The following is a 27,409-nucleotide window of genomic DNA, read 5'->3' as shown; positions in this document are numbered from 1 at the left end:
TGTGAAAGTCTTACTACCCAACTAAAGGAAACAGTGGGCTCTAGTAGTCTGGGTTACTTGACGTAGTTTAGTGGGGGTACCTGCTTTCTTCCGGCAGTGTCCTTGCGTGAGGAGTATCGGTGCCAGATTTGGGCAGTTGGCATACGTCTTTGGTAAGTATCAAATCTTAGAACCACACCTCTTAAAACTGGCTGAACAAGTGACTACTGGACAGCTCAACTAAAAATTAAAGTACAATCACAATTGCAAATGGGTGCACCTCCAAAATTGTAAAGGCTATTTCCGCTATTTAAAGGTAGCAATCTGAGCCTTAACTCCAGGGGCGAAATAGTAAAGCCTTCATGTTCAGAAAAGTTAGAGTAGGTATAAAGTGAGTGGGAGTGATGAAAGCCAGGAATACTCAGACGTTGGGCAACATAGATGTCTTCAGCCACTTTTGACCAGTTGTGGCTCTCACATCCTTGTGACAAACTCACAAAGGATACAGGACCTGATTTAGATCTTGGCGGTGTTACTGCCAAGCCCTGTCAGCAGCGGACCCGAGAAGTCCATCAAGTCCATGGTATTCCACCCGCCGTATTTAGATGTTACAGCTCTGTAAGCGGACAGCTGGCGACTGATTGCTGACGGAGGGATAAGGTGGTGGACCCAATGGACTACATACAGTGGTAGAGGTTAGTGACAAACACACTGTACCTTAGCCAATAGGTTTTTCTCTGTACTACACACTACACAACATACACAGCATCATCCTTTACAATGCCAACACAACTTGTACATGCCGAAAAAACACATTGACATACATCCATGACACAACACACACCAATGACACTGCACTCACACATGACACAACCACAACAATCAACACAACTACTCATACTCAGCTACACAAACACACTCACAAAAAGGCACAACTACACACATCACAACAATGTCCGCCACACAACAAAACTCACCTGAATGTGTTTCATGGCAAGTCACCGTACAGAACAACATCAGTTTCACATGCAAGTGACACACATACAGACAGAACCACATCACACACTCCAGCTCTCTCCACCTCAAACAGCCAATCCACAAACACACACATATACAGACTGACTCACATACACAACAGTTAGCACAAAGCTACCAGTACAGCTCCCTTTGCAATGCACACACATGGACACCATTGTTAAGTGTGAGTGCACCGTCATTATGGTGCCAGTATTCGTTTGGCAATGAATGATGACACCACAATCACAGTTGTGCATGTGTGCAATATGCGAGTTGTGCCAGTGTGTCCCTAGCCTTGTGTGACACAATTGTCTCCCTGACATATGCAAAAAATTACAGTGACATGTATATGCCTGCAGTGGTCGCAACCTCTTGTGCAGTGCTCATCCAATATACCCTGGCAATGCAGTGTCCCCACCTTCAAGTCCGGTGACAGAGAGGTTGTGGTTTCTCCGTGGGACAGTGGCAGCAGTGATGGCAGGTGTTGTCAAGTCGTGTACAGTCATAGATGGAGGTGGAATGGAGAAAAAAGGTGAGTTTTCAACACCTCCCCCCCAATCCGCCAACTCAGAAGTGGAGGTCAGACCACCACTTTTTACTTGGCAGTGAGGCACATCTAAATATGCGTGGGTGGAAGGGTGGCTGTGGTCCACCGGCATCCACTTTTCCCTCTCCTGCCGTCAATGTCGTTGGGGTTTCTTGGCAGAGACTGTGGTTCAAATGAAGGCTTTCGGCTATGGGACCGCCAACATCTAAATATGGTGGGTGGACCGTCATGGCGGTGGATGGGTTTTCAGTCGCAAAGTCGACGTTGGGACCGTTACCCACAACATCTAAATCAGGCTCTTAATCTTCTGAGCCTTGCTTTTGTCCTGCTGGTTAGGAGCCTGATTATTTCCACACACTAAGAAGTAGGGCTCCCTCCCCTCACAGGGCCAGTCACAGTAAGGGTTTACCCAGCTGTAAGGCTTGTTCATAGATTTAATTAAAAACAGACATACAAAATTCTCTTTGTACCAATCATTCGTGTAGGAAAGTATATAATTTGGCCTGGTCACCCATCATTTTTTTCAGACTGAATGTACTGGCATATTTAACTCTGAGCACTGAGAGGTTTCTGAACACCTTCCGGTGCATGTGCTCCTCTCCTTAAAACATGGTAATCAATTGGTAACTCTATTTGCGGTTATATCTTGGAACCACGGGTGCCTAAATCACCAGTGGCCCAACAATGAGGTCGGAACAGCGACCTCATTCTAACCACTGATGCCTTTACCACAAATGTGTTTACAACGATTTTACCGTTATAAACGCATTCCTGGTAAAGGCATTAGCAATCAGCATGCACGACCCAGCATGCTTCCATCCCAGCCCCCCACCCCTTAAACCTAAACCCTGACCCCCAAACCCTAATCACCCCCAGCCCCCCACCCCACCCCAAAAACTAAAAATACCCTGAGTCCCCACCCCCACCCCTAAAACCTAAACACCCCTAACCCCCAACCCACCCCTTAAACCTAAACCCTGCACCCCCAAACCCTAATCACCCCAAGCCCCCCCCAAAAAAGCCCCAGTCCCAGCCCAACTCACCTCCTCCTTCACCGCGTCCACTCCGACTCCCTTCTTCTGTACCTTAACCACGCATGTACGTTGTTCAGACATGCGTGGTTAAGGTACCAAAACCAGGAAGTCGTGGAAAACGAAAGCGTTGTTTCGCTTTCGTTTTTCACAACCTCGTGGTTCCGGACTCGTTCTTCCGGGTGTTTCCCCTATTTGCAGTATCTGACCACAGGCCACATCAATGAGGTGCAGAAAGTGCACCAGTGCCATAAAAGCCAGATGCTATATATTGGCTGCAGTGTGGTTTTACACTAATCACATGAGTGACTTTAAAGGCAGGATTTCGGATGTATTTGCAAGCATTCCCCTCATCACTTTTTGTATGTTCATGATTTTAGGATTGCCATTGCATCTCTGAATGGACTTGTCCTGGAAATACAAACAGCATATGTCAAACTGAATAACTTTTTGACAGGTGAAAAAGTCCACTTTTCACCTTAACTAAGTCACCCTGACTGATTACAGCACTCAGCCTAGTCCCCCTGGAGAACACTGAGCTTCAGCATCTCTTTCAAGTCTAAACGTAAAACTTAAAGAGTGGGAAAAGGCGGCTCATTGATCTCAGCAGTGAAGAGACCTTGGTTACCATGTTTTTCAAGTGTGTCCATCTAGAGCTTTTGGTGCCACAACTCAAGACTTCAGCAGCACCCCACATTCATCGAATCCATGTTCGTGAAACCCTCTCTTGTGGAACAGTTCAACCGCCATAATGTCGTGTAAGTCACAAGGTAAAACTGTTGATCTGGGTGAACCACTGAGTTGTACCCAACCAGAGATCCAACATGGCTGGCATCAAAAGGCTTGTAGGCCTCGATCACCCCGCCCGTTGATTTCCCGTGGTGCTTCGTGCTTTCTGGGTGCCTTTTGACATTTAATATTTAAAAATTCAGATCTGCAGTTTTCCTAATACGATTGTGACCAATTTTGTGCAACGTTACTTATTAAATTTGTCTTCGAGTGACTGCATTTGGAAAGCTGATTGATCGGTTTCTTGATTTTAATACGTTTTTTTCTACTGCCTAAATTTTGTACAACCATTTTTCTGAATAAAAGTCTGTTTCTTGGTGCCACAGCCACAAGGGCAGTAAGCCCAGGTATTCTCATTAGTACTGTATTTTACTTAATCAAACATCTGTTTCATTAACATGATGGGAGTACACAGCCTGCTCCTCCATCGCTTAATGATCCAGGATCTTAGAGTCTGTGGGTGCTGACGCAATAGTTCAACTTGTGACGTTGTAATGCAAGGGCAGTCATCGCTAGAGCCCTCTACACATAGCCTGGACCCAGACTGAGAATAGACTTAGAAAAATATCAGATTATTTTCATGAGTACAGTTTTGCACAGGAAAGGTGTATTATGACTACAAAGGTACTTTATGGGATATGATTTTGAGGAACAGAACTGTGCATGGAAACACTGAATGATGGCACATGCGCTTTAAATGAGATGAAACATTGGAACAATAAAGCAGCAAAAATGTGTATTTGACGCCAGCGCGAGTGGATAAGACTTGCCTTTGAATAAAGCAGATCCCGCAGGGGTCTCTCTAGTGACTTCCTGAAGAGATTGTACAGCCAGCTGCAGAAAAGGAAACACAGGGAGCTGAATGCATGAGACACAGAAGCACATAGGGAAGCCTGAGGGGTAAACACTTTACCTCATTCCATCCTTGAATGTGACTCTCAGCTCCCCAATGGTCGTGCTGCAGCTGCCTTCCCTCACTGAAGGGCGCCCAGAATCATCCCTGGTTGCCCCAAGAACAGATGAGAGAGACAGGCCACTTACAAAGACATCAAAAGAGCCACCAGGATTCCTGCAGGCAGAAGGGAAGAGAAATAGAAAATATCTGTAATTGAATTACCAATGTGAGAAGCCCTACCCCCTCCAATTGTAGCTGGTTCTTGAAAAACAAGGATTGGCAAAGCCAAATAGGTTTACCACTCGCATGTGAGCACTTACAAAATCAATAAAAGTGCAAATCAATTTTACCAAAGGGTACTTCTCAAACGTAAAATAGCTCCTCATTCACTCTAATGGAGAAGTAAGGATACACCAACTAGTCAGTAGAATGAAGATGAGAATAAAATAATACTGTGGGATGCTGTAAGATGTTATTGACAATATGTCAAGCCAATAGCTGAAGGTTCCTGAGCCAAGGAAGCCAATGGCTCAAGGAGGCTGTACAAAAGCCCCTTGTGAGTATGTATAGAATTAAGTGGGGCATTTTGTAGTACACAAAGTAGCAATGCAGAAGTACTACAAATGTACTACAAAACTTTATTCAAAACCTACATGGGAACACCGTGCCTTCCCTTCCCCTACCTTTTCTATACGGAGCCCTCTGCACCTAAGCCTTCGATTTGGGTGTAAATGTGAGATGGACAAAGGGAGTAGCTAGAAAGTAGTGTAAGGAGGAGTTTACGGAGAGGTAAGGTGCGTTTTATGGATGGATATGCGAATACAAACACCCACCCACAAAAGAGTAAGACCACTGCTACTCACAAACTACACTTCTAAAGTTACTACAGCTCAAAAGAGAGCAAAACAGTAGTATATGTACTGCTTTCACATTTGTTTGTACAGAAAATGAACACTTACACTTTGATACCCGTAGAGTTTTGTGCTATATGTTGAGTAAGCATCTAATTTATAAGAATGTTTTTTATTACAGTTTTGTTAAACACACATTGTGGTTTTATTGAGTTTCTACTAGCCTGCAGTATTTAAGCACAATTGAACAACATCAATAATCATGTCAACATTGATGGATTGAGTGCACCAGAAACTGAAGACCGCCCCTAAATTCTGAGCTGAATCTGCGTCGACCACTATGGAGAGAACCTTCTTCTTATGTTGATAAGTTGCCTAAGTTATCTCTGTGTGAAACTGATGACCCTCCCAGATCCTGAAAGGATCACAAAGAGCAATCGAGAAGATTATTTATTTTTATCTATTCATTCTTTAAGGAATTGCATAACACCTACGAGGAAATATATGCATCTTTCCAATACCAAACAAAAAAAAATAATCTATTTTTCGATTGTATTGGAATCCATATGGTTTGTGCGCTGTGCGATGTCTACCAATAAAAATGAATCTTATATTTCTTTTAGAATTATTTCTGTTTTATTTTAGTGTTAGGCTTTCCGTTTGATTCTCTCTAGCTGACATTTTATTCAATAAGTGGCTAACTATAATGAGGAATCCTTGTAGTTGATATGAATTCGTATGTTATATATTGTTGGTATTTTTGTAATTTGAATCCTACTCATAAATAGTTTGTCTGACGTATTGTTCTTGAAAATGTAAAACACCATTTGTTAATGTAGGAACATTAATTCATTTTGTTAAACAAATAATCTAGACCAATATTTACAAACCCTAAAACAGAACAGGCTTCCAGGACAGAGATGGGGACCGGTGTTACTAAGGATGAAATGTTGAACATGGATTAGAATGACTGCAGGGTCAGGCCTATTCAACGACATATCATTTTTTTAACAGTGCATTTTGACAATCTGCACGGACGGTGACCTGTGACACTGAGTGACAGCGGAGCTTATCTAGAAGCACTTTTTTGCTTTTTAGAATACAAATAGAGTGAAACAGATGCTTTCCTACAATATTTATACGTAGACATCAGTATGAATGGAAAACTGGTAGCCTTTGTTATAAAGTAGCTCACTCTTTACAGAGGTGTGGGGCTGGAGGAGGTGGGTTGGTTACATTCTCACTGCCCATCCAAACACCTTTGATGGTTCCTTTGTGTATGCAGGAGACAGGTTTGTACAGTTTGGAAGTTTGCATATGAAAAGGGGGGTACCTGCCTAGAGGGTGGTGGTGCACATGTGTAGGCCACAGTTTTGAAAGATCTAAGTCATATTCGAAGATCTGTTGAGTAGGCACGGATCCTGTAGATGTGGTTGTGAAATGTGTGTAGGATGCATGTGGTAGTCGGGTGATCCAAAATTGAGATGCGCTGCCACACTAGGCCAATGTCATTTTTTGGTCACTTACATGAACCAAAGCTTTGCAGTCCATCTGCCAGTGATCTTCATTATAGTGTTTTTGATTGACAGCTCAATCCCCTTTCCAGGAATGAAGCGCATGGAGGATTCGGGGATCTGCAAATCCTGGATCTGTATCCTGTGGAACGAGAAGAAAGAACCACAGTGGGGCTAATATGACTTTGTACTCTTCATTCCCTCCCCCTAATCTCCACCCACTCCCTTCCCCCTCACCTTTCAGTCCCTTACGGCCAATTCATAATACAGGGCCTTCCATTCTACCCCACCCCACGCACTTCACCCCTACAACCTGTATCCCTTCAATCCACTGCCGTCTGTCTGTTGTTGCTCTCCTTAGAAATTATCTTTTGAGATGTACCCAGAAATAATCTCTAGGAATATGGAAGAGACCCTAGTGCCCTGTGAAATGGCCTTGACACACATGAGCTAGACAAACATTCAATGCTTGTGGGGTTCTCATAACTGACTTGCATACCCTTGTGCCCTGGAAATATACAATAAAAGTTAACTCAAATGTCTTCTGAACTGGTAGAGTTATCAATGGACCTGGGAAAAATCCAAGGACCCATAGATCCTTCGAACTAGCATGGGCACCTGTGGCACTAGGGAAGTTGAATTAATGGGTATGGAAACCCACGTACCCTATAAAAACCCAAGAGACGCGGGGTTCCTCGGAAAAAGCATGGGTACCAACAAGTCTAAGAAATAGCCAAGATGCTCGATGGTCCTCTAAACAGGCCTGGTTACCTATGGGCACAAGAACTATCCAGAGACTTGTAGTGGCCACTCGAAATGCAGCTGAGGCATAAGTGGTAAAAACATAACCTTTATTTCTCAGCCTTGTACTGCAAACTTCATCCTCCAGTTTCCAACTGCCACCCTCTACAATCCTCCCAACCAGCCAGAACCCACATTCTATTACATCAGAAATAGCAGGGGTATATCATAACGCCAAAGCAGCCAACAGCACACACACCTTCCCACTTTGAACAACACACAACAATAAACAAAGGAAAAAATAAAAAATAACTAGAACTATAAGAACAATGTAATGCATTTTGTACAGATACGAAACAAGACCTTGCAGGGGCACTTTGGCTCTAGAAACATGTGACTAACACAGACAGCACCCATTTACATGAAAGGTACTTTAAGGTCCCAGGGACAAACACTCCACAAGATCCATTATTGCTGAAACATTCAGGTGCCATATTCTACAAACATAATACTAGGGGTGGTTATAACTCAAGTAATTCAGTGTATCACATGAAATGACCTAAAAGTCCACAAGATTGAACAGAATTTTGAGAAAAGAGTAATTCTCTATTTAGTGCTATGTCCTTAGTGCAAAAACGCCCTTTCGGCCCAAAATGGAAGCAGGGATGTGTTTTTCTCTACAAAAATAGCGCTAAATGCAACAGAGCATGACTAGCGAGTGTGAACAGCCCCTCCCACTCGCTTAATGTGGACTTGGGGTAGGATTTTTCCCCCAACTTACTCCTGACATTTAGGTCTAGTTTCTTACCACAAAATGCACCGTTGAGTCCAAAATGAATGCAGAAATGCATTTTGGGCTAAGAAAATAGTGCTAAATGCAACAGAACTTAAACAGAAGTTCAAGCAGCCGCTATTGCTCTCTAAATATACTCTTGCTATTGCATTTATTTCACCAGATTACTTTTACTTATGCGAGCGGGTGTAATTGCATTATTATTGATAATTCCACGTCAAAGAGTAATGCAGAATTACCAAAATTACTCCAGTTACTCTGGCGTCATTAAAATTATTCATAGGCCTACATAATACTCTAAACAGGCAAAAAAAAGTCTGTTTGGCTAAACTCGGGGGAGGCTTCATTAACACTCTGGATTTTGACTCAAAGGGGCATATTTGTACTCTGTTTGGCCGAATGTGCATCGAAAATTTGACACACATTCAGCGCAAACCTTGCCCCATATTTAAACTATGACGCCCGACCACGCGGATGTCAAAAAACCTCAGTGTGCGTTATTTTTTGGATGCAGGAAACCGCCTTGCGTTAATGACATGCAAGGTAGGCGTTCTCGTCAAAAAAATGACTTTAAGGCCTGTGCGTCTTATTTATACTCCTGCGTCATTTTGATGCACAGGAGGGGGCGGGACTTAAAAAACGACGCAGGCCAGGCCTTAAGGGACCTGTGGGCTCACTTCCATGGTCTCACACCATGGAAGCAGTCCAGAGGTGCCCTTCCCTGCCCTCAGGGACACCCCCTGCCACCCTCGCCCACCCCAGGAGGACACCCATGGATGGGGGACCCATCACAGGTAAGTACAGGTAAGTTGAGGTAAGTATTTTTTTTTTTTCAAAGTGGCATAAGGAGGCCTAATTTGTCCCCCCCCCCCTCACTACATGCCACTGTGCCCAATGGCCATGCCCAGGGGAAAGATGTCCCCTGGGCATGGCCATTGGGAAAGGGGGCATGACTCCTGTCTTTGATAAGACAGGAGTCATTTCAATGGGGATTGTGTGTCAAAAAATGGTGCAAGTCTGGTTTGAGCCATGATTTTTGACTCAAACCTGACTTGCACCATTTTTTGACGCACAACCCCCATTTTCCCCTACGCCGGCGCTGCCTGGTTTTAGTCTTTTTTTTTTACTCTGACCAGCCCGCAGCGCCACCTAACGTCAAACCTTAAATAAGGCAGCCGCGTAGCGCGTGGGAATGGCGTTAGCCGGCGGTAAAACTTTTGACGCAAACCAGCCCCGCCGCTGGTTTGCGTCAAAAAGTATAAATATGGGCCAAAATGTCTCAGGATACTAAATTCTTAGTTCAAATCCACCTTAAATGGATAGTGGTAGCCCAACAGTATCCTGATTTGAGGGCCAATATTGAGAATGCATGACAGTTATTTTATCTATTGCGTTAAGCTACTGCTCAGATGAATTGTGAGGAAATATTTTATGTACTTGTTTTTGTCAATTTCTTAAATAACATGCAATACTTGCAAATGAGGAGATAGGTGAGATGGAAATATTGAAGGTGAGTGTGGAAGAGGCAGGTACTTTCACTGCTTCTAGCCGGTCTCGCTCCATAAATCTATGGTTCTCTTGCCCATCAAGGTCACGGTTTCCCCGCTCTGTTTAGAATGGGGGAAGCTCTGGGGTTCCGATGGTGCACCAGCTTGCTTCGCCTTCAGAAACCTGTGACCTGACAGTCCCTTTCCCATAAGGCAATCAGGTTGTAGTGAAGGTTGCTTCACCCTATTTAGATTTGGGTAGCTGTCATTAGGATTCTTTACCCAGAACCATCATGCAAGACATGTAGTCCCAGGCAGGAAAATCATCCAATGGCCTGCATATGCAAGGAGGAATTCCCTGCAAGGCAGGCACCTCAAACGTGGCGCCCAATCGGCAGAACGTCTCATTGGAGCCACCACACGGGCAGGTCCACTGAAGGCAGAAAAATCCCCATCTGGCTGGGAGGGATCTCTAAGTATTGTTAGTGATCCTCTCTCTGTGAAGCGGAGGTCATGGCCTCTTCAGTTCTGGCAGGCCACCCCCTATACCCTAATACACCACAGAGTCCCTTAACATATACAAATCATATAGTAGTAACTTTGGTTTGTTGATACTTTTTGTGTGTTGTGTGTTATTGAGTTTTCCTGTGAATTAAAGTACTTTTCTTTTCACAAAGATAAGTACTGGGCCGGGCAATCACTCTGGATGTCTGTTGACTGGGAGCCTATTGTACCCCCTCCCCAGATTAATTTGACTGAGAAACCTGACTGCTCACCATTGCTACAAAAAAGCCAAATGCCAAAGGGGACGTATTTGACCCGGTTTGAAGAGCTATAGTAGGATGGACCCCGGGACATCAGTGGCAAACGAGCCCAGTTGTGGCCCAGAAGCCCCTGCTTACCCAGTGGTTGACCCTGAACAGGGTCTGAAGAATGTGCTTTTCAATACTTGGCTACTTTCTCCCTGTTAAGAGTTATACTGTGTGTAACTCTGCTCTGGGAAATGGCAGCTGTCACGTTATATTCCCACTAGTAGGACGTCTAGAAAGGCCCGACCAGTTCAAATGAAAAATCATTCAAAGGTGGCTACCACACACACCTGCAAATACAGACAGGCTATCTTGATATGATTTTTCTTAAAGCATAAAAAAACATTCTAAGATGGCTGCCGTGCATGCGCACCCTTGAGCATGCAAGAGCAACCATCTTGGACAGGCACGATGGCGACTGGAGGGAAAGTGGACTGCTGGCAGTCAGGTGCTGGGAGCGACTACATTTTTCATAAAGAGGGTTTGGCAAGGATAGGAAAGGAGTTGGAGAAACAGGGAGAGACAGAGAGGTGGGGGAAATAGCTCCTCAACGACAGCAATGCAAGATCATACTTGAGCAATGAATAACATACAAGTTATCCAAACAAAACCCACTGAGACTGGAAAATTCCTTGGACGTGGCACACACAGACATAGAGGGAAAAGCAATATAATTACATGCAAGGGATGTTACATTCTACAGTGGCTTACAAGAAATCAACATGTGATCCACTAGTGATGCGGCAATCCGGCATTGCTGATACCCAGATATCATGGGACCAGCTGCTATTTGTGATAAGGGCCTTATGTTGAACTACACCCTTCTATACTCCCAGAACCACAGGAAATCCTGTATTCTCCCAAACGTTTAGAAAATAAAATTCATCGTAAATTACATTACATGTAGGTCTTTCCTACTGGTGCATAACCCACCCTGCTATTTTACATGAATTTAAATAATATGACCAGCAGAGGCCATGTGGCACGTAGCAACTACCTTACGTACCCAATAAGCTCTCTTAGAATTCAAACATTTGACCTAAAAATGATGCATATTACTTTTCAACACAAACATTAATCATTTTACCAATTTTGCTAGTATTAGGAACTGAGGGCTGGTGGGTACTCACAGATCTCTGCAGAAGGCTACATTACCCACTGAGATATTTTAACCATCTGATACATCTGCTAACCAGATATAGCGCTTCAAGTAGCTCTGATTGTTATTGTTACAACGTGGAACTGTGCGGTCATCTTGAAGGTCAAAGTTTGAAATCTTTTGGTGGCCACCTCTGCCTTGTAGAGCTCATAAGGTCAAACAATTGTGCCTTTTATTTATAGTGCTGTACACATTACACAATGGGTGGCGGCGAAAGCTCATGTTTTAATTTAATGTATTCACATGGGTAGTGAGTAGGGTCCAGATTTCGAATTAAGTAAGTAGATAACCCCACAGGTAGCGCGTTCTGTGTTTCTGCTTTTGACCAAAGTTAACCTTAGTTCCTGAGGAAGGAATAGGGTGATGAAAAAAAGGTAACATAACACGTGGGGATGCCGAAGGGCCACTGGTCTACACCGTCTCTCGGTTGCCCTTCTTCTTCTTTCATCTGAACAGAAAGGAGGCAAGTGGTGCCTGATTGACAGAAGAGGGGGGAGCAGGGCCGGCTTTAGGAATGGTGGCGCCCTGTGCGACAGTTTATTTTGGCGCCCCCCCCACCCCATGACCTCCTCGGTTTCACTCACTACCACCCAGCAAATGTGCCCCTCATCTCTCCATCGCACCCCTTTCACATACATTCATCTGTTTGAAAGCACTTGTAAAGGCTGGCTTTACTAATCCACTCAGCTATCCACACAAAACATATGGGCATATTTAAGAGCCCCTAGCGCTATTCTAACGCGACATCAGTGTCATTTGTTCATAGGGGCATATTTAAGAGCCCCTAGTGCCATTTTAACTCCACATTAGTGTCATTTTATTATGCTAATGTGGTGTTAGAAGGCCAAAACCGCTGTGCCATATTTACAAAGTGGTGCACTGCATGCATTGCGCCACATTGTAACCATTTGCGCCAGGCATAATGTATGCAAAGGGGGCATCCCCCCATTAGGAGGGCCAAAAAAACTGACGCAAAGAAATCTGTCAGATTTTTTGGCGCCATTTTTTTCCAGCACTTTTAACACCTGCTCAGAGCAGGCATTAAAATTTACATTGAGCCTCTGGGTGCTTTGCAGGATTAGCGTCAACATTTTCCAAACTAATCCTGCAAAGCGCCAGACTAGCGTAAAAAATTCTGCCGCTAGTCCCTTATCTACCGCCATGGTGCGCTGTATTTTAAATATGATGCACACATGGTGGCTTTAGGAGGCGTTAAGGGTGCAAAAAAAAAAGTGCGCTGCACTATGTGCAGTGCCACTTTTCGTAAATATGCCCCATAGTTCTGGTTTTTTGCAGCAGGCATATTAACCCTCTATGCTACTTTATGTGGAGTCAAAGCTGTTGCTAGGCAAGACTCCCATCTCTCTCCCAAGCGGGAGCATTAATCACAAGTGGTATCTTGACCTTTGAATTGTTCCCGGAAGGCTGGACACACAAGGAACTTTTCAGCAGGTACTTTTAAATCACAAGTTTCGGAAGGTATTGCTAAGCACAGCGCTCCCCTGAGGTCAGCACCCGGTGTGGCTGCACTGCTCACACCACCCAAAAGCCGGCCCTAGGTGGGAGATATGTGCCCCTTTTTACAATAGAATGAATGTAAATTGTTGGCAAGTGTACAATTTTACTGTCATTTTAAACAAGCTTTGACAAAGACATTAGATCTCAGCTGTAAGAGGCTGAGCTATTAGTTTTCCCAATGCAATTTTATTGACCATTGGTATGCGAACGAATGAGTCATGATGCATGTAAAGGCATGGCCGTCAATCTTGCACTGGGTTTTGTAGTAAAGAAAACCCATTCCAGGATAGGCTCAGATGTGTACAGCAGTAGCGGCTGATGTCAGGGAAAAGTGATGGGGCGGAGAGAGACGATAACAACACAAAACAAATTGCCGCATCGCCATTCTTCTGCTCCTCTGGCTCCACTGCAGCACAGGATCCCAGACTCCCCTAAGGCTAATCTAGATGCTGCTCTCATGCTGCTGGCCGCATGAGGTAAGTGCCTGGATTGGCTTGAGTGGGATTGTTTTGCTCTCCCATGGGGATCGGGAGCTTGTGCCTGCTGTCTCCAACCCGGCAACACTGCTCAGATTGGAGACATCTCAGTGCGCATGTCAGTTTGGCAATCCTAAAATGGCCGGCCAAACACACGTGCACTTGCAGCAGTGCCCACCACTTTTTCTCCATGCCTGTCATCGCGATGAGCCAGCCCTCAAGACTCAGCTCAGTGAATAAAAATAAAATTATAATAAACCCATTTTATTATCATTATACTTATCAAGATTTGCATCTGCTGTCAGGGGGTGACGCTCCTCTGCCATAACAAAGTAGCCGCCGCTGGTGTACAGATGAGTCACGATGCATGCATACTTCATGGTGCATGCGTGCACACGCATCGTGATGTCCAGAAGCCATTTTTGTATTTCCAAGTTACCCTTCTAACATGACACAGAGCCACATTAGAATGGTAAATCAAACGTTTTAAAAACGTGAAAAACAAAGTGCGCACCTGCACAAAAAAAGGAAGCGAGCCACAAAAGTAAAAAGAAGGCCACCGCTTAGACATGGTGGCCTTATGCTAGCATTAAAAGATTTAAATTGAAAAATAACCATCACATATAATTCCTTATCAGCTTGAAGCTTTACTTCAGGCATGAATAGAAAACATTTTTAAGCTTATATGAACATCACATAAATATGTGCATCTTAATGTTGCGATTAAAAGGTACTATTGGCTGTGAATTACTGTAATCTTAAGATAGAGTTTAAACCCACAAGTCTGATCTAAAATATCTTTTAGAAAGAATAGAAAATGAGAAGAAAAGAAGCTTTGGGAAAGTAACGTGTTGTGCTGTTGCAATGCCCCTGGAACTAAAGTGCACCTCATTTTAGGTGGGTATGCACATGATAAGAAAAGATGTGTGACTGGACGTGCAGCAGAGCCAATGGCCGAAGAAGGATCACCCATTGTTGCATGCTGTATGCTGCAGTGGTTGGAAGCTAAATGTGAATAACAATGAACAGACAAATGGATGAAAAAGGCTGACCTGGAGCTCCTCTATGCATTTATCTCTATCAGACCTTGAGACAGCTTCGGCTGTGTCACAACCACTTATAAACAAAAACATTGAAAGCTTTCTCCAGCCTGATTAAAAAAAGGATCTAGCCCTGCCCTCTGAAGATGCTTTTATCTGTGGTGAATGCCCCTGATTAAAGTCTGCAGGGAGGTGTTGTGTGGTGTGTTCATTTTCTGTCATTTTTTTATTTCATATAGTGGAGAAAACACAAACCCCACCTCTCAAATTCCCCACCGAACTATAGGAGCCCTTTTCATCAGGTCAGAAAACCTACTAATCTGAAATTCACTAAGGCTTTGTGCAAAATGATACAACAAGCAGAAGGGCCATTTACTCTCACGCATAAAAGGTGTTTTACTCTGTATATGTGCCTTTTGCAACTAAAAAAAACACCTTTTTGATGCTTTCAGTTGCATTGCATAAGTGGGCTGTGTCTGGGGATTTAATGGGGCTGATCAACACAAATACCCAAAGCCTTTGACGCAAGCCCCTCTCTGCACTTTATCAAGCCCCAGAGGGATCTTCTGTGCCTGCCATTTAAAAGTTTCCCACCTCAATACCATTTCCTAAATTATTGGGGAACATTAAATGGGAATACTGTAAAACCAATCTCTTTGCTTGAATTCCAAGAGGCCTTGACCTCCATGGCCAACGGTAAGGCGACAAGCAGTAACGGTACCCCGATAGAGATCCGTAAGGAGTTCACCCTGTTACGCCAACATTTCAGGATTAAGCGCTTTAATGGAATTTCTGGGTGTCGATTTCAGCTTCTTTTACAGAATCTACTGTTTTGCAACCCTTTTGGGACAAGATATTAGGTTTATAAGTCAAATGCTCGGACAAAAGGTATACTAGGCCTTCTATTAGTCCCGTTTTGCCTTTTGGGTTATAATGCGGCAATTTTGAGAAGTGAACAATATTTTATTTCCTTATCTGTTTTAATTGCATGATCATTGATTTAACAATTGTGGAAATCGACAAGGCACCCTTTGTTTATTCAATTGCAAGCTAAAATGGCTAGGATAAAACAACTGGAACATGCTCATGCCAAAAGGAAGAATCAACTGAGAAGATTTGAACAGTCGTGGTGCCCTTTTCTGACTGAATGGGTTATGGGAAGTTGTTCTGGAGAGGGGATCAGTTTAAGCACTAGTAGTTTAGGCTGTATATTTGTACAAGCCATTGTGATTGCACTTTTTATGTTCCGCCTGCACGCGTGTGCTTGCTTGCTGTGCTTGCAAAATCGTTTGCTGATAAAAAATCTTTAAAAGTGGCAAAGAAACCGCCCCTTACTTACCTGAACTTACCATAGGCTTGGTCCAGCATTGCTTTAATTTATCTGCTTCTGATTGGCCAGCACAGCGTCTGCTTCACTTCCTGCTGTCTTTGCCGTTCATGCCGTTGGGTTGCTTCTGTACCAGGTACTCCTTCCGGTCTCTTGCCATTGGATACTGGCCAGTGTCTTTCCTCTGGCTACAATGCTGAAGGTACTTCTTTTTTCTTTCTGCATGCCATCTTCATTTTTCGCTGATGTCTTCTTTCTTCCCCGCCGTCTTATATCTTCTTAGCTGCATGCCATCTTCTCTGCCTTCTATGTTCGCTGCCGTCTTCTTTCTTCATCACATGCCAACTCCTCTGTCTTCTTTCTTCGTTTCCGTCTTCTTTCTTCTTTACTACCTGCTGTCTTTTCGGTCTTCTGTCTTCCTTGCCATCTTCTTTCTTCACTACTGTCTTCTCTGTCTTCTTTCTTCGTTGCTGTATTTCTCTTTCTTTGATGCCATCTTCTCTGTCTTCTTTCTACTTCGCTGCATGCAGGAACAGAGGTGGCACCTGCTCAGCATAATGTTCACCCGTCTGTGCAACGTTTGTAAAGTGCTCATTCTTTGTGTAATCACTGCTGTTTAAAAAACAAAATAAAACGTAGAAAATGCTGTTGGCTAGTAATCCAGAGCTGTCAGGGGGCATTGCTCTCAACTGGGTGGCTAAGCAGTTGCACACCAGGTATTTGACCTTAATACTGGAGGATTTCATAAGATCGAAGAGTAGGTGGATTTTCGACCCATGTTTTTTACCTCTCTGTCCCAGTAAATACTCAGTAGATGAGAAAAATCTGATATTACACAGAACCCAAGACTTTTGCCAGATCTATTATTGTTTCAGATGCAGCACAACTTGTGTTTTATTGTCCACATACAGTTGAGAGAGTAACAGATAGCAACATATTCTGAAGTGTTTTGTTGCTTCAAGAGCAGCTTATGTGGCAGAATGAATGTATGATAGAGACAGCTTTGGGTAGCACACTATAGGGCATAGTTACATGCCCCTTGCACCTCCTTGTGCCACATTATTTTACGCTAATGTGGCGATAGGTAGGCATTGCCAATGCGCGATAATTGCAAAGTGTGCAATGCTTGCATTGCGCCACTTTGTAACCCTTTGTGCCACATTATGCCTATGCCAGGCATAATGTATGCAAAGGGGGAGTTCTGGGGCTGGGAGCCCCGAAAAAGTGGCGCAGTGAAATATACAAGATTTCACTGCACTATTTTTTTACGTCATTTTTAACGCCTGCTCAGAGCAGGTTTTAAAATGACACATCCATTATGTTCAATGGGTCTCCCTGTGATTTGCTGCACTAGCGTCAGATTTTATGATGCTAGTGTAGTTAAGTGCCGCAATAGTGTAAAAAATGTTGCCGCTAATGTGCTAACGACCGCCATGATGCAATGTAAATACAGGACAACCATGGTGTTGTTAGGTGCTGGTAGGGGGGGCGCAAGAAAAGTGGCGTATCAGATATGATGTGCCATTTTCCTGTAAGTATGCCCCTTTGTACTTTAACGCAGGTATATTGTATGCGTTAATTACAAAGGAGTTTGGAGTTGCTCTAGAGTGACCTGGCAAACACTTAAGTTGTAAAACGAATTTTCTTTGGTTTGACTCGTTGCTTGTAGAGTTTTTGGGACATGCTCCATGCTCTTGGTCTCCTGTTCTGTGGTTTGTCACAGGCTTGTTCCCCAATTAAAGCTGGTTGCTTGTTTATTACTAAGTAACAACTCTAAAATGCAGGTGGTGCATGTTAATTCACTAACTCTGCACCCTTAGCCACTAAAATGCATTATGTGACATAAATTAAATATTATGAGAGGAGGATTGATATCAGCAGAAAACAGACTCCTTAGATCAGTGAGGAAGATGGGAGGCAAGCAAAAGGAGAGAGCAACAGCATGAGGAAAACAAGCATTGGCAAAGCCAGTAGTTTTCGCCTTTGTTTTAACTTTTGCATTCTATCTTACTATCTAACTGGATTATAAATATTAGAAAAATGTTATAATAATGTTTGTTTTAAATTTGATAAACCATTAATAGTTGTTTATGTTGTGAGGTATGTTGAATTATTAAACAATAACATAAACAACTGTTAACAGTCCTGCATGCGAATGATTTACAGCTGGCAGAAAACTAGAATTCTCAACAATGAAAAGGACTGCCTTCTCGAGTGAGGAATTTAAGTTTGTCCGCAATTTGGTAGTGAATACCATGCAGTCAGCTGTGACCCAAAGTCAGTTAAGGGAGGTGTCAGAGCTCCTAGAATCTGGAGCTCCTGAGAACTGTATGCATTTTACATTAACATAATCTTTATAAATCCCAGTCAGAAAAAGATTCCTGAGGATGTTAAGGCAGTGAAAGGTTCCAATTTATTCCTGGACTTAGTTAAGTTTCATGTACATATGATTTTGTGATTTCAATTATTTGTTTTAGTGCTCATCTAGAGAAGATTTGTTTTGATTTCATTGATGAACTACAGCTAAATATGACTTTGGCTACACCCTGGTGAACCATACTTAATCCTTGTATTGAATGGGCTGCCAGTATAGTTGAATTCTGGTCAACCACAGCACAAACCTTACAACAATCGAACGAGGCAGTGTGGAGTTTGGTGTATCCTTTGTCTCTCTTACCCTGTCCTCCTTTCCTGCTTCTACCACTGGCTCCTATGCTCTAGCATGTGTGGTTCACTGCTCCGGGTGGGTAGGAGACTGAAAATAACATTGCTACCATTGACGTTTGTCTACAAGGTTAGAGGGAACAGTGGGAGATGGGAAAGATCATTGGGCCTGATCTAGAGTTTGGCAGAGGGGGCTATTCTGACACAAATGTGAGGGATATCCCGTCCACCGCATTACCATTCCATTATTTCCAGTGAAAAATGTAATACGGCGGACGGGATATCCGTCAAGTTTTTGAACCAGAGTAACCAGTCGCCAAGCTCTAAATGAGGCCCACTGTTTTCGATGGATCTTGTGCACAAGGTTAGTTCTAAATCCTAACACTTTCTGTGATTCTAGGTGAATGAAAACGGTAGGGAAACCAGACCTCCCCTTATATGGACTTAGGTGGGCTTCTATGCACTGGGCTTTGAAATGTTTACAAGAACGCAGTTAGGAGAGGTACAATTAACTAAAGCTCCAGCAATGACTAACACATCTGATGGTGCATGCCTGGTGGTAGGGGAATTTGTCTTACTATGGTAATTGGCACCTGTCAGCTATTGGCAAGCGACACTCACCCAGAGACCTCGTAGTATGCAGTCATCATCCATGACATGCGATATTGACCTGCCTGGTCTGGAATGGTCATCTCCTTCAGACGGGACTTGAGAACATCCAGGCCGATTTTGTTTACTGTAATAAACACAAAAGATGGAGAGTGGTTAAAAAAACTCAAAGGAGTAAGAGCGGAAACTTTCATGGCACGCCATCATCTATGATCAGTCCTTACTGACTTGGTAATTCAGAAGCTTTAGAAGTGCGGTTGTGTAACTTACAGGTCCCTGTTTCAGATCCTGCCAGAGAAAACTCATCCTGTAATCCTTCTGAGTCACTAAAAAGAGTACTCCTAAGTTGAGTAATAGCAACTTGCACCTCTTTACTCCTCTCTCTTTAAAACAACTTCCTTCTTTGGCACTCGCATTACAATTGGCCCATTGTTTTCAGATCCCGGAACAAAGTACTGCAAATTACTGGATCCCCTTCATTTTGTCCAGGGACACATCAGCAAGGTAAACCACATGTTGGTACATGCACCTTTGATGCACAAAGCACCAAAATCTGCAAGTTGTTCTTGATTTTAAAGGGCAAACCTTTAGTAGGTGACAATTATTACATTTGCTTTTAAAAATGTACAATAATTATTGTAACTGGCAGTGGGCAGTCACAATGAGGGCTTACCTTTCCCCCACTCAGCTCATTTGGATGTCACTTCAGTCTCAACACCTACTGCTAAACTATGTTTCCTTTCAGAGAGCATTTCTCCATAAATCTGTGTTGCTCCCTATCCAGGTTCATGCACTTCATATCCTGTACCCTATAGGGTCTCCAACCTTTTCTGTAACAAGAGCTACTTATGTTCAATAAAAATCATCAAGAGCTCCTAATATTAGTGATGAAGTAGTGACCACCCCATCCAAGATTGTCAGCAGTGATCACATCAGAGCATTAGGCAGGGCCGAATGCCTCTAAATAGGTAATACATAACAGCTATAGCTGCACACCCCTGGCACCAGAGTACTATTTTGAATAATAAATCGCTCCAACTCAAATAATAGATTTAAATACATTTTGAAGACTCAACTATTTTTCTCCAAACCACACCTTTTCACACATTTACATTTGGAATATGTGCTTTTTAATTTTAACATAACATAATAATTCACCCAAGCAAAAGCTTCTATGGTAGTAGGCTGCGCTGCACACTGGAGAGCTACTCACAGGGAGCTGGAGAGCTACTGGTAGCTCACGAGCTACTCGTTGGAGACGCCTGCCCTATATCCTCTCCTCTAGATAGTTTGATGTTTACTGTTACCTGTGAAGTCTCTGTTAACCCTGCCCGGAGGTCTGGGGCATTCATGGTAGGCTGCTTCCTTCTCAAGTATCTTCTTTTCCATGTTCAGCCTCTGCTGATCCCTGCCCATCATCCTTTGCTCTGAACACTTCACTGTGTGCTACTTCCTGCCAAAGCACTGCTGCGCTCTGTGCTGTCTCTGCTGCTTCCTTGACAGTATTTTGTGGCCCTATTATATGTAGGGAGCACTGCTTTTCTCTGCACCATGGCACACCTTTGGGTATACCATAATGCACATAAGGCATTGCTCCCAGTATAACTGCAAACGTGCACCTGCCCGGGGGCAGGGTGGGGGATAAGGAGGGGGGACCAATTAGTGAAGGACATTCTAGCTGTTTGACGTTGCTGGTCCGCCTTTTACTTTGTAGGCAGCAACCCAGCCTACATTACAAACTCAGCCAGAGATGCTTGTATAGGCCGGTGCTACACCCGCTTGCAGGGAGGATGTCTGAGGCTCAGAGACCTCGATTTCTCTGCTTTCAGGGGGCCGCCTTCAGAGGGCGCACTGACTGTGCACCACCTCTTCACGACCTTGTTGCGTCAGTGTCTGTGTCTATAATAATCCATGGGTGCAGAGACAAAATGTTTCCCCTCATTTGCATGCAGCAACGTCTGCTAAAGAAATAAGGAGTTAGTCGCACAAATAAAGAAATAATGTCGACCACAGATGTACAAGACTCCTTTGAGGCATCACAGGCCACGCAAAATAAAAAAAAGATAACCAGACTGAGAGGTGACTGGAGGGGTGAGGCAGAAGGGGTATCTTCCCGAACTCCTCGAAACTTTTATACAATCCCTCTATGTTGAGAGATGTACCCGATACTGTGAGGAACTAGGGAAATGGTATCAGCACAATCCTATATTACCTCTTTGGACTTTATATCTAAGCACAGTGATCGCCCTGAAGACAGTTTGACCACCAAGAATTCTCTGACTTTCTTGGCTGAAGTCCAGGAGTATCCATAAGTAATAGCATTCAGTGGACCTCCAGTGGTCCCACAATCAGAAAAGGTTGAAGAGAAAGCTCCAATATTGCTTCCCAGAAGTAGTGATGAATTCAAGAACCTTGGTAAATTGAGGATCAGAGAACAGTCAGATGAGCAAGATAAGTTATCTAGTTTTAAAGATTCTCAGGCCACAGCTAAATCTGGGCCAAAGATCTACACCTAAGCATGAGCACGTTGTCCAGCTCAGGCCCAGAACACAGGGCAATAGGGACACTTAACAGGTGAGTCCTTAAGCCTTAGGCAAGTAAAGAGGAGACAAAGCCATCTCAGACGAACGAGCATGGCCTCTCCTTAAGAAATATCATGGAGATCTCTAAACCATAGATGCCAGTCGAAGCGAGGACTAAAATATAGACTTTTCAACAGAAAAATATTAATGCCTACTTGTGCCCCCACCGTGCTCTGCTTATGACCTTACAGATTGCATCACTCATGACATTCAATGATATCATTGATGACATCACTGATAACCTCTTAAATGACATTACTGGTGACAACACTTTGCATGGTGTGGGCAGAAGTTCTAGTTAGCTCAATAAGTTATAACTGGTGAATTATAAATATATGTACATGTGTGTGTCTGCGAAGAGGCATTAAAAGTGCAGACAAGACAAGACTATTAAGTTGGAACTGACCGAAGGTATCACAAATTGGAAGCAGTAATGCACATTCGGTGGTGGATGGAAAATAGAACTACATTTATCTCCTCTTTATGCTTTTGACAAATTAACTTCTTTTGGTTCTGTTGCTTTCAAGTAGTCTCCTCTTCTTTTTTTCCCCATTTAAACAAAAGTGTTTTAAGAACCACGATGGTGCTAGTTTATTTAATTTTATTTTGTTGCTTCCAAAGAATCAAATCCTTTGAGTTACGATGCAACAGGGAATAGAAAAAAAAAGCAAACATTGGCACACTGTTTGAACTTTTCCCCTTGACTTGGAAACCCATATATCTTTCTAAGGATACAGAACTTTAACATCCTGAATTGATTTGAAATGAATGATTTGTTACTAGTGATACCACTGTCCAGCAAGTGCAATACTACGCATGTAGAAAGAACATTATCCGAGAGCACTTTGTAGACATTGCAGTTGGCAGGCAGCGCATAGCTGGAGACAAAGTACCTGTGAAATGCAGAGAACGCAAGGGTAGCGAAGTTGGGAGACTGAAATGCAGCTATTTTGTGGTGCAATTGTTTTCATCTCTGGTGCAGTGCGAAAAGCTGCACTTTGATGAACTCTGCAGCTTGCAGTAGCACGCTAATTGCTACCCACCGTAAAGCGCTTCAGTTCCACATCAGGGGTTGTAAGCGCTATATAAATGCAATTACAAAACAATACACTTAATTTCTGCTCGGCCCTTGGTATACTTCTGCACCCCTCTACTCGATGTGTTGCTTACCCTCTTCAAGTGCCTTCCCTGTGATACGCCCTTTCAGCCCAGGGTTGGAGGCCTCGGAGCCCAGGACAGTGCACAGCAGGGCGGCGGCCCAAAATGTCTTTTGAAGCATCTCTAAGCCAGGTTCTGTGGGAAAAATAAAGTTTCAGTCACCACCAAACCCAAGCAAACGCATGCAAGATGACACCAAGACAGACACTGTCACTCTACAGCTTCAATTAGAGGGCACTGTAGAAGGACAGAGGGAGCTAGCCAATCGGAGGAGCCGTGGTAGTCACAAGAGGAAGGTGATGGGAAGGTGGGTCTCTTTTCCCTTGTGTCTTCACCTGCAGGGTCCCTTGCACCTACTACAAAATGTCCTTGTAGAATAAAAAGCAGGCCTACTCTATTCTTTCATGATGATGGGACACAAAGGCCACACCGAATGCTAGAGATGCTTGGTAAAGTTCGACTCTTTTCCCAGAAAACAAGTTGTCTGCAGAGAATGAAAGCCAGAATGGGGCCCCACATAAGGTTGTTGGCCCAGGTTCCACAAAAGTCTCTGACAAGCCTGGAAGAGAGTCCCCAATCATCAGCCCCTCAAATCCCCCTAAAAAGTATTTCGTAAAGAACAAGACTTTATCGTTTTGACAATTTAACTTGTTTTGGTTTTGCAGCTTTCAAGTATTCTCCTCTTTTTTAAACAAAAATGTTTTAAGGACCATGATGGTGCCAGTTTCATATCGGTTTACCTGAGGAACTAGTATAATTTAATTATTGTAAAGTTAATTTCAAAGCTGTGCTTTTATTTTTTTACATAGTCGAGTCTATAGCAATCTCCCCAAAATGGTCGACTAACTAAAGCGATCATATCGCCGCCTGTTTTTTTCGTGTTTTTGTTTTTAGTGTCTCACTCTAATAATTTGAACAACTAGCTTTCTACAATGAGAGAGCAATTGGAAGATTTTAAATATATTCAGCTTTTGTTTGTAAAGTGTAACGTGTTGTAATATACCGTTCGGCCTCCTAAAGCCCTGTAATTTGTGAAAGCAGGCGGTAAGCACGTGTAATTCTTAGGAAACGAGCGTGCCACTGTTTGCCGCTGTGCAGGCTGGGAATCTGTCATTGCACCATCTTGTACGTTCAGATGACGGACTCACCGAAATGCAGGTTGCTCAGAGCTGGTCAGAGTTCTTGGTTCCACTCAAAGGGGCACCTGCCATTGAACAAAAAATAACAATAATATTTATGAAAAGACGAGGTGATCTTTTACAGGAAGGCCAGGTGAACCAGGGTCCTACGTAGACTGCGTGAGTGAGGGCCAGACCATGAGGGGTGGCCAAGCCGTGAACCCCATGCAGTCACCAACCTCACCTATATAGATAGTTGTTTGTCTGCACATGAGTTTCTGGAACATAGAATGAATGATTAAGTGACTGAATGGCCTCTCAGACAAGCTTGCAATTGTGCAGCTATTTTTGTCACAGCAGACCTCCCAAACTTGGGGGCATTTATAAGCCCCTAGCGCGACCTTGAGCAACATTAGTGTCATTTTCTTTTACGCTAATGTGTCCCAGCAAGGCCAAAATCCTCGTGCTACATTTACAAAGTGGCGCAATCCATGCACTGCACCACTTTGTAACCCTTTGCGCTACTGCCTGCGCCAGTCATAATGTATGCAAAGGGGGCGTTCCCCCGTTAGGCAGGCCGGAAAAAATGGCACAAGGAAATCTAACAGATCAGGCGTTAAAAGGGGGCTTCCATTATTTATAATGGGCCCCAATGTACTTTGCAGGAGTAGCGCCAATATTTTGCCGCTACTGATGAAGAGTACATAAATAGCATCACGAAAAATTACGCCATTGTCCCTTACCCTGCGCCATGGTACACCGTATTTTAAATATGGCGCACACATGGTGGTGGTAGGGGGGGCGATAAAGGGCACAAGAAAACTGGTGCCACTTTTCTTAAATATGCCCCTCGGTGTTCTGTCTAATAGAGGGCAAGAGCAGAGCTCACACAGATAGAATCCTGTACCTGAACAGTGCCACAATGAGACTTGTATTGTGCTAGTTGGGCATCCATCATTCCAGACACATGAATGAATTCTCAAACCCTGCCGTAGACGCTTGCCAGGAATCCCTCCATTATCCCAAATGGTGGTGCTCTGCCAGGAACGTGATTTGGGCAGTGCATAGGCAGTGGTTGACAATGCTCAGCATAGGGCCGAGGCTTGCACGCAGAGCACTTTGGAGAGATTTCAACTTAAGATCACTGTTTTTACCCTTGGCTACCAGGGTCTCTGCACAAGCCAGTGCCAGATGTTTTCTCTAATGTTTGCCCAGAACCCACTGAATGGGCACTTCTCTAACTATTTAGGGCCTGCGACTGTGATTTATATATGCACCAGAAGGGCGTATATATACGTCAACAAGGCAGCCAAGGGATTGATATTTTGCAGGTATCCTAGTAACAGTGTGAAAACATAGGTCCCCAGTGCCAGAGCTGTGGTAATGGTACCACTGATGACGAGTGCCAGGAATGTGGTCACATCAGACAGATCCTTCTAGGCTACAGGAGACAAAGATGTACCTTGTGCCACTCTTCAGTGGCTCTTCATTGTTTTTCTTTTGGGAGGAGGGAGTCAGGTGGAAAATCCCAGTACCGCAAAACTAGAGGATTCTTCTCTTGTGTGCTTCTTTTTTTCTTCATTGAAACTAGAGAATGTTCTTACAGCCCCATCTATACACCTATATCTTGATATTTCATTTTGTCCAACTTTAACAAGAAGGGACTGGATGTCAGATCTATGACCCCGATATACAAACTGATTTTGAGGTCGCAAAGCCCGGGATTTTGCAACATAACTATCAGAGGTGCAATGTACTAAAGGCGCTTTCTGAGTCTGAAAAGGTCTTCTGACTTGCAAAGTGCCTCTTCCCAGCCACTTTGAATCGAAGCGAGGAGGTGGCGTAAAAGACATATCCCCTCTTCTTTAAAAATCACATGCTCCCCTTGAAGTCATTCTCAGCCTGGACATTTTATTTAAAGCTGTCCCTGTGAATGCGACTGCAGTGATGGAGGTTTCTTGTCCCTTGCAGGCCTCCATCCCTGCATTCACAGGGAGTCCCACAATGCCTCAGATAGTAATAGAATACAGTAGGTCCCTGTGACTAGTCTGTGGCATGAAGTCTGAGGCTGAATGATGATGAATATCAAAACACAAAAGATCTGAGATGCACTTACAGGCCCTGAAGGAGTTGAAGATGTCAGCTCTGCGCGGTCTGCCCAGCCCTTGGGGTATGTCCAGGCGTGCTTCATTCATGCATTCATCAGTGGAGAGAATGAATACCATGTACAGGCAGCAGAGGACTGGTAGCTCACCTGTGGCGCGCAAAGGACTCCGCTGAGAGATTTATTTGCCTTCCTCCTTTGAACGTCACATTAACAAACACACAGAACCTGTTTGAATGGCGGCATGATCCAGACCTAATTAAAACTGGCAACATTGTTAAATTGCATCATAATGCAATTCTCAGTAAACAAGACTTCTGTATTGTTCCTGGAAGCCTTAGACGTGTCTCAGATGGGGGTTCAACTGAGCGAACACCTGCACAGTTGCAAATTGTGAGTTAAAGTTTAGTCTAAAGAGAAAGGGCCGGATTTAGAGTTTGGCAGATGCACAAAAGTGGTGAATATCCAGTTAGCCATGTTTCACCTTCATTGTAGCCTACATCACTTGTAAGACGGTGGCGGGAATGTCCTTCACATTTTCACAGAGTATCCTGTCCATCAAACTCTAAATAAGGCCCAAGGTTTTTAGAAACATAGCAGGCCCAATCCACAAAAAGTGGTTGTAAATTTACACCTGTGGGTTTCCTCCATGTTTGGTGTCCATTTCCGACTAACATGGAATTCACAAAACAATCCACAACTCCTTTTGGAACGATTCTGGAATGTTTTCCGAAGTCCATGTTGTGCAGCAGTGTTATTATTTACACATGTATAAATGTTTGTGGTGGTGTACATTTATGCATGTGTAAATATAACACAATAGTGCAATTGCACTATAAACTTTATTTTTGTTTGACAAAGATCATTGTTTCACCCGTGGACAAACAATTACTTCTATAGTCCCTTGAAAGAGGTATATTTCTTAAGTGTGTGCGTGTTTGACTACTTTCCAATGTACAATTCAAAAACAGGTGGTGAGGTCCCACTGTGTAGATGCAGTTATTTTTTCAGAATCAAAATGTCTAGGGACATGTAGTGTTCATCAGCAAGGCTATAGTCAAATCCAATGTTGCTCCAATTTCAATTTTATTTTTTGAAAGACATTTAATTCATAATAGAAACGCAGACACTCAAGGGTCCAAGAGAGTATATGATTAAGGTCAGGCAACACGTGTTTTGCCCCACAGGGGCGTAGGCCAGG

At 43.5% G+C, this 27,409-nt stretch overlaps 1 protein-coding gene across 6 annotated transcripts in view; it reads right to left on the bottom strand.

Annotated features, from left to right (window-relative positions):
* Positions 1 to 26,348, bottom strand: part of LOC138303860 (bactericidal permeability-increasing protein-like) — an 82,929-nt gene extending 56,581 nt beyond the window's left edge. For 5 of the 6 annotated variants that reach the window (XR_011205458.1, XR_011205459.1, XM_069243343.1 and 2 more), the window contains exons 1-7: positions 26,221 to 26,348; positions 24,135 to 24,190; positions 22,999 to 23,121; positions 19,259 to 19,373; positions 6,637 to 6,765; positions 4,277 to 4,432; positions 4,134 to 4,197 (exon numbers count right to left, since the gene is read on the bottom strand). Coding sequence is in view for 4 of the 6 variants with exons in the window: in XM_069243343.1 (XP_069099444.1) it covers positions 4,134 to 4,197; positions 4,277 to 4,432; positions 6,637 to 6,765; positions 19,259 to 19,373; positions 22,999 to 23,107 (573 nt within the window). In the remaining 2 variants the exon portion in view is untranslated. The remainder of the gene's footprint in view (positions 1 to 4,133; positions 4,198 to 4,276; positions 4,433 to 6,636; positions 6,766 to 19,258; positions 19,374 to 22,998; positions 23,122 to 24,134; positions 24,191 to 26,220) is intronic. The other variant, XM_069243344.1, reaches the window with a different exon arrangement.
* Positions 26,349 to 27,409: the final 1,061 nt, after the last annotated feature.

The sequence above is a fragment of the Pleurodeles waltl genome, chromosome 7 (assembly GCF_031143425.1).
Source record: "Pleurodeles waltl isolate 20211129_DDA chromosome 7, aPleWal1.hap1.20221129, whole genome shotgun sequence".
In the NCBI taxonomy this organism is placed as follows: Eukaryota; Metazoa; Chordata; class Amphibia; order Caudata; family Salamandridae; genus Pleurodeles; species Pleurodeles waltl.
The sequence above is the reverse complement of the archived record's forward strand: the minus strand, read 5'-3'. Positions and strand labels throughout refer to the sequence as shown.